The sequence below is a fragment of the Myotis lucifugus genome, unplaced genomic scaffold (assembly GCF_000147115.1).
Source record: "Myotis lucifugus unplaced genomic scaffold, Myoluc2.0 scaffold_625, whole genome shotgun sequence".
Classification (NCBI taxonomy): domain Eukaryota; kingdom Metazoa; phylum Chordata; class Mammalia; order Chiroptera; family Vespertilionidae; genus Myotis; species Myotis lucifugus.
In genome coordinates, this window is record NW_005871673.1 from 213008 (window position 1) to 224001 (window position 10994).

A 10994-nucleotide genomic window follows, 5' to 3' on the forward strand; every position below is an offset into this window, starting at 1 on the left:
TTAGTATGTCTGCTATGTAAATACATACATTGCCTCTTACATTCACAAATGGTGTTGTCCTTCAAATGATAGCATCATACCATGATAGCAGTGTAATTTAGTAACAGCCAGTGACATATCACAGTCAAAAATAGGTCAGACCAAAGGTTCCTAACCTGTATTTAGAGGTTTTGAAAGGTAGGAAAAAGGATGAGTAAGGAAATCTATCCTTCATGTTATATAACTCTTCCAGGCCAGAACCACACTGATTCAGAGAGTTGTCACATGATACTACACTCATCCACACACTAATGGTAAAGTTTAGTCTTCCCGGAATGGGATTTTCTTAGTTGGATTCTACATGATACGGCATTAGAAACACAATGGTCACCTTTATTTTGTTTAGAACATTGTGACATGCCCATATTTGAGAATGCCAGAGCCGTAATCACCGGAAAACCATTTCGACTCAATGACACGTTGAACTACCAATGCCTGGATGGCTATGAAAACAGAGATGGAAGCACCAATGGTTCCATGGTGTGTGGTGAGGACGGCTGGCTCCACTTGCCAACCTGCTTTAGTAAGTATTTTGATTCCAGCATTTCCTTTTCCAAGAATTGAAAAGTCTACATGTATGTTGTCCTTGCTTGAGTGTGGGATCTAAGGCATTTTGAACACAGGGTGGTTAGAAGGTTTAAAATGCAAGACAATACTTCCTGTGCAGCTTTACATCAATAGTTTTCATTAAAACTACAATTTTCTCTTCAACATTTAAAATGCTCATTTTCAGAATCTGCAGACAAGTGTGGGCCTCCTCCACTGATTAACTATGGAGCCATCACCTCCATCCCATTGGAAGGGTACCCTCCTTGGTCAAGAGTGGAATACCAATGCCAGGACTACTATGAACTCCGGGGTCCTCAATATGTAACCTGTAGTTATGCAAAGTGGTCCGAACCCCCGAGATGCATAGGTAAGTTCTCAAGATGCTTCTAGATCCTGAGACCATGAGGGTGATGTTTATGAGCTGGTGTGTGGTCTACTAGTCATGCAGTCAGAGTCTAGAACTGTGCTCACCAACAGCTCTCCTGCTCAATGTTTCATATGCGGAGGCTCGTGTGTAGGGCTATGAGCCTGGGGAATCCCTATGTGAACAATGATAAAGGTCCTTTAAACAGGAACATTGGGAGAGGCTGAATCTGATACATTAGCTGACCCCACTGTGGACCCCACCTGACTCATCCTCTCCTGTCTATGTGTCCCCTTCTGCGGGAGATCACAGCAAACCCAGTAAGTCCAGGACCGGAAATCAAAGTTACCTTACCCAAGTCCGAATAGTCTAGAAATAGTGCCAAGCTAGATTTTATGGGAGGGAAAGTGCTGCATTTCAAAGATAAATTCTAAACCTGAAGTTGAAATGATTGAGTAGATGGACAAGTCTAACACATGTCTCCCAGCACAAGCAAGACCTGCTCCCACAACCTTGAATAGAAAGCAGTCTTCATTATCTGGGGACATCACATCAGTTCAGTGAAGGAGCTAAGACTGTATTTGAGTCTTGGAATTGAAATACGCAGAGAGCATTTAAGATCATCAAAGGCAACCTCCAACATCATGTAAAAAATTACACAGACATATGGTCTATTAAAGCAAGGAGGTAAATTTTGCTTGGAGTAGTAAAGTTAGAAAGGGAAGATCAGAAAATGTGTTTTGGCACGTGTGTGGAACTCACATAGTATATACTTCTGAATGTACTGGGAAACATTTCAAAACTTTTGGATATGAGGAGTCATATGTGTTATTCTATCATGTTTCATCATGTAATAGTTAATGGGATGTGTTGGAACAGAACTTTCAGCTATGTCTAAGGCCTTATCAATGTCAGTGATGGCTGAACTAGAATATAAAATACTTGCATCAAGAGAAGAGAAATAGGAGTCCATGATATCTTCAAATTTTGACATAAGAAGAGTTGAAATACTGCCATTTGCAACAACATGGATGGACCTTGAGAATATCATGCTAAGTGAAATAAGTCAGACAGAAAATATATGAACCATTGATTTCACTTATATGTGGGATATCAAATTGAAACAAACAATGAACAAACAATAAAAAGAAACAAAATCTCACAGACAAAGACCACACTGTACTGGGTACCAGTAGGGCCCAGTGGGTGGGGCAGCAGTAGAGGATTAAAGAGGGTTAGATAAATGGCAATGAAAGATGATTTGATTTTGGGTGATGGGCACACAATGCAGTATACAGGTAATGTTTCATAGAATTAAACATTTGAAGCCTATATAATATTATTCACAAATATCACTCCATAAATACAATTTTTTAAAAGAAAATTAAAATTTTCAGCATGTATAAAGTTCTACAATGTAAGAACATTTTGCCCATAAGAGAAAAAAAAAGGTCTGAAACTTTATTCCAATCCCAGAGGCCGGTGCAGGAAAATTCATGCACTTCGGGGCGGGGGTCCTTCAGCCCAGCCTTCACCCTCTCGGGGTCATGTCCACCTGCCGGCTTAGGCCCGCTCTCGGGGGATCAGGCTTAAGTTGGCAGTCAGACATCCCTCTGGCAGCCCGGGTGCCTTTGGGGGATGACCGACTGATGGCTTAGGCCCACTGCCCACAGGGATTGGACCTAAGCCACAGTCAGACATCCATAGCACTGCCAAGGAGGCGGAAGAGGCTCCCACCACCACTGCTGCACTCGCAGCCATCAGCCTGGCTTGTGGCTGAGCGGAGGTCCCCCTGTGGGATCACACTGACCACTAGGGGGCAGCTCCTGAGACGGGTTCATTCCCAGTCCTTCCGCCATTAGGGTCAATTTGCATAATATGCTTTTATTATATACTAGAGGCCCAGTGCACAAATTCATGCACCATTGGGGTCCTTCAGCCTTGCATGCGGGATCGGGCCAAAACTGGTTCTCTGACATCCCCTGAGGGGTCCTAGATTGCAATAGGGTGCAGGCCAGGCCAAGGGACCCCACTGGTGCACGATCTGGGCTGGGGAGGGATGCAGGAGGTTGGCCAGCCAGGGAGAGACCGAGGGAGGGCTTCAGGATGTATCCGGCCCGTCTCACTCAGTCCTGATCGGCCAGACCACAGCAGCAAGCTAACCTACAGGGACCACCAGGGGGTAGGAGTGTCTTCCCCCTGGTGGTCAGTGTACATCATAGCAAGTGGTTGAGCAGCCTTAGCATATGATTAGCATATTATGCTTTGAATGTTTGAACCGACAAACAGACGACCGGACACTTAGCATATTAGGCTTTTATTACATAGGAAGATGTGAATGTTGCATACAGTCACATTGCAAAAGCAATACACTTGGCCCACATTGATGTACATTTCCTCTTTCCTTATTTCATTGGGTTGAAGGTTAATTTGTTCATAAAAGGAAAGATTACTAATTGTTTTTATTTATTTCTTCTACTTTCAGTTCCATGTGTAATATCAGAAAAAATCATGAATGAAAAGAACATACGGATAAAAGGGAAAAATGACAAAACCTATTATGCAAAAACAGGGGATATCATCGACTTTATGTGCAAATCCGGACGCAAGGCGGCGACGTCAAAGGAGTCATTTCAAGCCGTGTGTCTCGAAGGGACAGTGGAGCTCCCGATATGTGAATGAGGAAGCCCCGTGGCCCCAAATATGTGGCCAGTCCCACCTACTGCTCTTTGCCTCAAAGCTTGCCAGTCTTCTGGCATTTCCTGCTCTTCTCCACTGTATTTCAAAGGACATAAAAGCAAAGGACATGTTAGCCTCCTTTTCAACTTAATCTTCTCCCAAAGTTTTTAACACAACTATATCATTGCTTATACTTGTACCAAAAAAATAATTCTTCACTATCATGAGATTAGAATATTTGGCAATTGAGCAATAAACAGCAATGGACATAACAGTGTGGTTTTCTGCATATTCAATCAGATGTTCAACCAGTCAAAGTATGTAAGCTTAGAAGATACTGTAGGAAATCCTATATAATAAAGAGATAATTTGCAAATTGAACATCACTCTGACACACAAGATGGCTGTCCCCATGTGGTCAAAGATGGCCAACCTCTGTGGACACAAGATGGCCTCCACAAGGTGGCCAGCAGGGGAGGGAAGTTGTGGGCAATCACGCCAGCAGGGAAGAGCAGTTAGGGGCAACCAGGCTCAGCAGGGAAGGGCAGTTAGGGGTGACCAGACTGGCAAGGGAGGGAAGTTAGGGGTGACCTGGTCTGCAGGGGAGGGAAGATAGGGGCAATTGGGCTGGTAGGGGAGCAGTTAAGCATTGACCAGGCTGGCAGGGGAGTGGTTAGCTGGTGATCAGGCTGGCAGGAAGAAGCGGTTAGGGGCAATCAGGCAGGCAGGCAGGTGAGTGGTTGGGAGCCAGCAGTCTTGGATTGTGAGAGGGACATTTGGCTGCCCTCTAAATGGGCAGTCAGACATCCTTCAAGGGGTCCCAGATTGGAGAGGGTGCAGGCTAGGCTGAGGGTCACACTCCCCCTGTGCACGAATTTCGTGCACCAGGCCTCTAGTAGTACAATAAAAAGTTATGTGTTAAAATTGCCCTTTCGCCCTACCTGGTTTGGCTCAGTGGATAGAGCGTCGGCCTGCAGACTGGGGGGTCCCGGGTTCGATTCCAGTCAAGGGCACATGCCTGGCTTGTGGGCTTGATCCCTAATGGGGGGCTTGCAGGAGGCAGCCGATCAATAATTCTCTTTCATCATTGATGTTTGGATCTCTCTCTCCCTCTCCTTTCCTTTTTGAAATCAATAAAAATATTAAAAATAAAATTGCCCTTTCTGGTGTGGTTCAGTGGTCACAGAATTGGCCTGTGGGCCAAAAGATCTAGGGTTAGATTCCTGGTCAAGGGTATGTACCTGGGTTGCAGGCTTAATCACTATCCCAGTTGGAGGATATGCAAGACGCAAGCAAATTGATGTGTCTCTCTCACATCAATATTCTCTCTCTCTCTCTCTCTCTTTTCTCTCTCTCTCTCTCTCTCTCTCCCTCTCTCTCTCCCATCTCTCCCTCCCCCCTTTCCTACATTCTCTAACTGAAGTCAGAGGTGAATCTTGGACTGAAGAAGACTTGTGAGGAAGAAAGGCAGTTCTCATTGTTTCCACCTGTAGGGTTTGAACTGTTTGACAGAGTCGAAGCTTTGCTCTTCTATTTGACAAAAATAATCAGTTATTTTAAAGCTACAAATCTTAACTAATCTGGTCAATGAACAATTTCCCTGATCCTAAGTCAATATGGGAACTGAATTTCTGTTTTCACATAACCCATTGTGAAAACACCTGAAAACAATTCCAAGTCCTGTCCATTTGAAGCTCTGCCTGATAATTAGTCTCCAATTTGTATTTGAGCAGAAGGTTTTGGCCAAACTAGTTCTCAGATGAGGTTAGTCTTTATGCTTCCCATTTGCTCCATGGCATGCCTCTGAATATGTTGTTCCCTCAAAGAGAAGGTGCCTAGACTGGCCAGTGTGGCTCTGTTGGTTGGACGTCGTGCCATGCACCAAAGGTCACAGGTTCAATCCAGGTGAGGGCACATGCCAGGGTAATGGGCTCATTCCCAAGTAGAGGGGGTACAGGAGGCAGCAGGTAGATGTTCCTCCTTGTAGATGTTTCTGTCTCTCCCTCTGCCTCCTTCTCTCTCTAAACGGAAATAAAACATGTGGAAAATATTGAATGTGAAGAATGTGCTAAAATTCTTGGACCTGGTGGTGTGGTCCATTGTGAGTTTACAAAAAAATCAGTGCTGTCCTACAGACAGGAACATACACTGTGTGAACACACTGGCTGGTGTCCATAGACCCCTAAGGACTGCAGTCGGGTGAGAGCAATGAGAGGAGGAGAGACCGTCACAGGGACATGCAGTCAGAGCTACTCCCAAGTGAATGTCCTGGTTAAGAAAGAACCTCACCCATCCTCAAGAAGGTTTCACTTAAAGAAAATTGTTTTATATCACTTTTGGATCCAGTTTATAACTTTTCTAAGGAAATTTGTACAAGTACATGTCAGGGAATGAAGTCAAGAAATGATTCACTGTGAAATCACTCACGAAAATTTACAGATATTCCAAAACTCTGAAATTTGATATCTACCAAGTGACCTCAGTCAACTAGCATCCATCCTGCTATTTCACTTAAATCCGAGGTCTCACTCACACTTGGTAAGGGCTCATTTGAAACCCCAAACAGCAGCGCTGGACGATCTGTGCTAACACACCCGGGGAGCCCCACCATGCAGTTACTAGTCAAGGTCATCCTCACCCTGTGGGTCTCCTGGGCTCGTGGACAAGGTGAGTTGAAACTGATGGGAATATTTAGCTCCTTCTTAAGTAGTATTTGACCTTTAGCATGTGTCTTTAAGGTTTTTTTTTAATCCTCACATGAAGATTGACCTTTCAATCCTCTCTCCATTGATCTTTAGAGTGAGAGAGGACAGCAGGGAGAAGGGAGAGAACGAGAGAGAGAGAAAAGGGTAGAGGAAGAGGTAGAAAGAGAGAGAGAAAAGGGTAGAGAGAGAGGGAGAAAGAGAGAGAAAAAAAGGGAGAGGGAGAGGTAGAAAGAGAGAGGAAAAAAGGTAGAGGGAGAGGCAGAGAGAGAGAAAAAATGGTAGAGGGAGAGGCAGAGAGAGACATCAATGTGAGAGAGACTGGGTGCCTCTACCCCAAGTACCAACCAGGGCCTTGGATGGAAACTGCCTCCAAGACATGTGTGCCCTTGACCAGGAGTCAAGCCCACCAGCTACGGGCTATTGGAGGGTAATTTACCAACACTTTGGTCTCTGCATTCATTAGGGACAATCTCTGACAATAAGTCATTGGCAGGAATGATGAAAAGCACCGAGACCGGCTAAATAAAAACCACCTTTGGCCCAATTCATCCGTCCCTGTGCAAACTGGATGTTTCTACTGAATCAGAACAGGGAGTGCCAATGTGGGATTATTATTCTTATCCCAAATCTTAATGGTGGCTTCTAACAGTAGGAACAATGTGGCCTCACACTTTGTACAGTCTCAGCTGTTACTCTTTTGGACAGAGGCACCTGCCCTGGCAATGTTTTAACAGCACCATTTACTTTCATGGAGATGATGAGAGTAGGGAATTACAATTTGTTAAGAGATTTATGTCCACTCCTTGAAAGTAACCACCAGAAGTTCTTCTATTCTTAATTAATTTAACGAAATTTTCCCAATAGTATTTGGTTGGTCTCTTAGGGAAACGTGTGCTTTTATATGTGTCTCCTGGCTTTTGACTTCATACATTGGTGTTAAGTGTAGCTATATTATGAAGTGAAAACTAAGATATGTAGACTGGCCTGCACTGGTAACATGAAAATCTGATTTATAGATATAGCAGATTAAAATGTGAGAGAAAATAAATGTACTTTTTATTTTTAAAATATAGTTTATTGACTTCAGAGAGAAAGGGAAAGGGAGAGAGAGTAGAAACATCAATGATGAATGAAAAAGAATCCTTGATGGGCTCCCTCCTTCACACCCCCTCCTGGGGATCAAGGCCCCAACCAGGCATGTGCCCTGATCAGGAATTGAACCATGCTTTCTTGTTTCATAGGTCAATACTCAACCCCCAAGCCACACCGGCCTGGCAAAAAAATGAACATTTTTTTCAGGTTCATTTGAGGTTAGTGTCAATTAACATCAAACTCTGGAGACATAATTTACTTAATACTTGTGTCTAGAAGGTCCCATATATTTTCTACTAGTTTTAATATAATCGTTGCTGATATATATATAAGGACAGAGTGCTCATTTGAATGCCCTTTTGCTCTTTGGAAAGAACAAAAACATGACATTCACTTTATTCTCATGTCCTTGAAGATTTTCATGTGATTTCTGCATAATAGACATGTTCTTTTACTTTTCAGAAATAGCATGTGACCCGCCGAGAATTGCAAACAGTCACTACCTTCCTAAAAGGACCAATTACGGACTTGGACAAGAAATCACGTACTACTGTACAAGTGGCTTTTTGCCTTCCTCCCGGGGAAATACTGCAACATGTACGGACAAAGGCTGGGATCCTCCTCCAAGATGTAGCTGTAAGCTCCCTCCATATCTTCACCTGCTTCTTAATTCTGCAATTACTTCTCTTAAACTTAAAAATACAGGGGATCCATCTGACCGGCGTGGCTCAGGGGTTGAGCATTGACCTGTGAACTAGGAGGTCATGGTTCAACTCTTAGTCAAGGAACATGCCCAGTTTGGGGGCTCAATCCCTAGTGTGGGGTATTGCAGGAGGCAGCAGATCAATGATCCTCTCTGTTCATTGATGTGTCTCTCTCTATGTATCTATCTATCTATCTATCTATCTATCTATCTATCTATCTTTCTCTCTCTTCTCTCTCTCCCCTCTCCCTTCCTCTCTGAAATCAATTTAAAAAACTAAAAATTAAAAAATAAAGAGGACCTAAGAGGTCCAAATCTTTGCCTCACTGAGAAGGTAAAGCAGAGGGTTTCAAGGCAGTCTTTGATTTCGACCTTCACTCAAGGGAGGGGCATGGGGCTCCTTTGTATGAGGGGAATGAATGTGGGAGACATTGTGCACTTTCTAAAGCCCCACCTGTCACACACGCCCCTCGGTCCACAGGGCACTTTATTCCTGGGGGGCTGCCCCTTTTCCAGTGTTTTCTGTCTCTACAATCTCATTGCTGCTCCTTGTATATCAGTTCATTGGAAAAGGGGCCCGCACTTAAGCTGGATCTTCCATGGATGATAAATGAAAGAACACACATAACAGGTCAATGGCCCAGTGTTCATTCAAGGCCAAGGTCTAATAAATGTGGACAGTCAGGTGCCTTAAAGAAGAGGCCATGACCACTGTGACACAGAGCTCAGTGTCCATAACAATGACAAGGAGAGTGATGATTTATGTAGATAAAATATCATTTAAATAATCATGGTGTAGATAATGATTTGATATTTGTATATATTGTGAAATGATCAGAAAACAAGTGTTATTCACATCATCTGAAGATTATAATTTTTCTTGTCCTTAGAAAGCCTAATGCAATGAGTGTAATTAGGTGCATATGAGAATATAATTCATCAATGAAACAATGTATCTCTCATTACATTTTTATTAAGGTAAAACATTACTTGCACTGTGTTTTGTTTGTTTTAATTGCTAGTAAATCCCTGTGAATTTCCAGAAATAAAGCATGGACTCCTATACAAGGAAGACAAATATAAATCATACTTCCCAGCACCGATAAAACAATGGTTTTACTATTCCTGTGATGAAAACTATGTGACTCCTCCTGAAGATTTCTGGCATTACATTACTTGCACACAAGACGGATGGACCCCGGAAGTGCCCTGCCGCAGTAAGTAAACCTCTCTGTGCTGTGCACGTGGCAACAGTTCAGAGTTCAGAGAGCAACACATGAGCACCCCTAAGCCTGTGTGGGAAAAATAGGTCAAGGGAAGAGTTCTATGAGCAGAAAGACCAATACAGATATTTTCTTTTACGAAAGGTCCCTCATTAAAAACATGGGAGATGAAAAAAAAAAGACTTTATTACAATGTTGATATCATTTATTCATAGTTTAATTGTGAAAACTACAGATAAATCATCTTCAATCTTGGTTTTCTTTTTCAAACACATTTACTAGCAACTTTCGTTGTACTTAAGCTGCCTGTTGGAATGCTTATGCATTCTAGTTTAAAGATTGTAACGGAGGTCCAGTGCGGAGAGCCCTTCATCCTGGGAAACAGGGATGGTCGGAAAGGGGGCCGCCCCCTTGCCCTTCACGGAACCCACGTTTGGGGGAAGCTGGTGCTAAGCCTTTCCTAAACCACAGGCTTCTAGGTCGGGGTTTCCTAGGTAGCAGAGCAGCTCCCTCACTGTGATCTATTGAAAGTCAGCCCTGGACACAAGGGTTTGTCTCCCTCCAGCCTCTCTTCCTTCCCAGGCGGGGGCGGCCATCCCCCTCCGGGCAACCAAAGGAAGGAAGGGGAGGGGAATGGCTTCGGCGTCCGCGTCCATTCACCTTCCTTTCGCGCCCAGACCAGCCAGCCGTGGCCTCCTCTCCCGAACCCCACTGTGGCCTTGGTGCCCGGGCTGGGACAGGGAGGAGGGGGTGGGTGACGGCGGATGCCATCCCTTTCCATGTGGGGCCAAGGGGAGGCTCCCCTCTCCCCATCCCTCCCCCAGCCCCTTCCCCTCCCCAGCTGTCGACCAGCACTCCCCACAATGGGCGGCGAGGAGAAATGTTGCTTGGTGGCTCTGGTCGACCAGATGGCTGAGCCTGGACTTAGTCTCTGGCCATAATGGGGAGAGATTGGGTAGACCAGATGTCTTGGCCGCCCGGACTTTGTCTCTAGCGGTGGGTGAGTGATTGGGTTGACCAGTAGTCTGCGGAGATGAGAGATTGAAAACTATGGACTGGTGGCTGGCGCGGGGTGGGGAGGGGAGGGGCGGGCCAGGGGCGGGGCCACGGCCAAAGAGCAAGTAAATGGTCACAGAACTTTAAAAATAAATAAATAAATAAGATTGTAAAGATGATTTTTAATCTATGACTACATTTATTCGTTTTTCTGATCATTGTGTAATCCTCAGGAAAGTGTGTTTTCGATGATTTGGAACATGTACGTTCTCCATCTAAAGAACAAAGATTGTTACAGGGACAGTCTATCAAAATTGATTGCGATCCCGGCTACAGTCTCTCAGACCCACAGAGCACAGTGACATGTACGGAGAATGGCTGGTCCTCGCCTCCCAGATGCATCAGTAAGTGAACCTCCCTGATGTCCAGTCCATTTGCGATTTTCTAAAGCCCACGTATCACCGGGAAAATTAATTTGTCAACTCTCAAGTGATGTGCAAGGCTCTTGGCTTTAAACCAAGGCCTATTTCTTTCCGTTCCAAATGTGTGTGCAGAGTTTTAAATTATTAGATAACAAATAGGTCGCTAAATATATTGCAGTCAGTGACAGTGAGCAATCAGTCATGAATATTGTGAAATACTGT

General features: G+C 44.3%; 1 protein-coding gene across 1 annotated transcript in view; it reads left to right on the top strand.

The window, feature by feature from the left end:
• Positions 1-6064: 6064 nt before the first annotated feature.
• LOC102439825 (complement factor H-related protein 1-like) overlaps positions 6065-10994 on the top strand; it is a 16192-nt gene continuing 11262 nt past the window's right edge. The window contains exon 1 of the mRNA XM_006104952.3: positions 6065-6298. Coding sequence (XP_006105014.1) covers positions 6241-6298 — 58 coding nt within the window. The 5' untranslated portion in view covers positions 6065-6240. The remainder of the gene's footprint in view (positions 6299-10994) is intronic.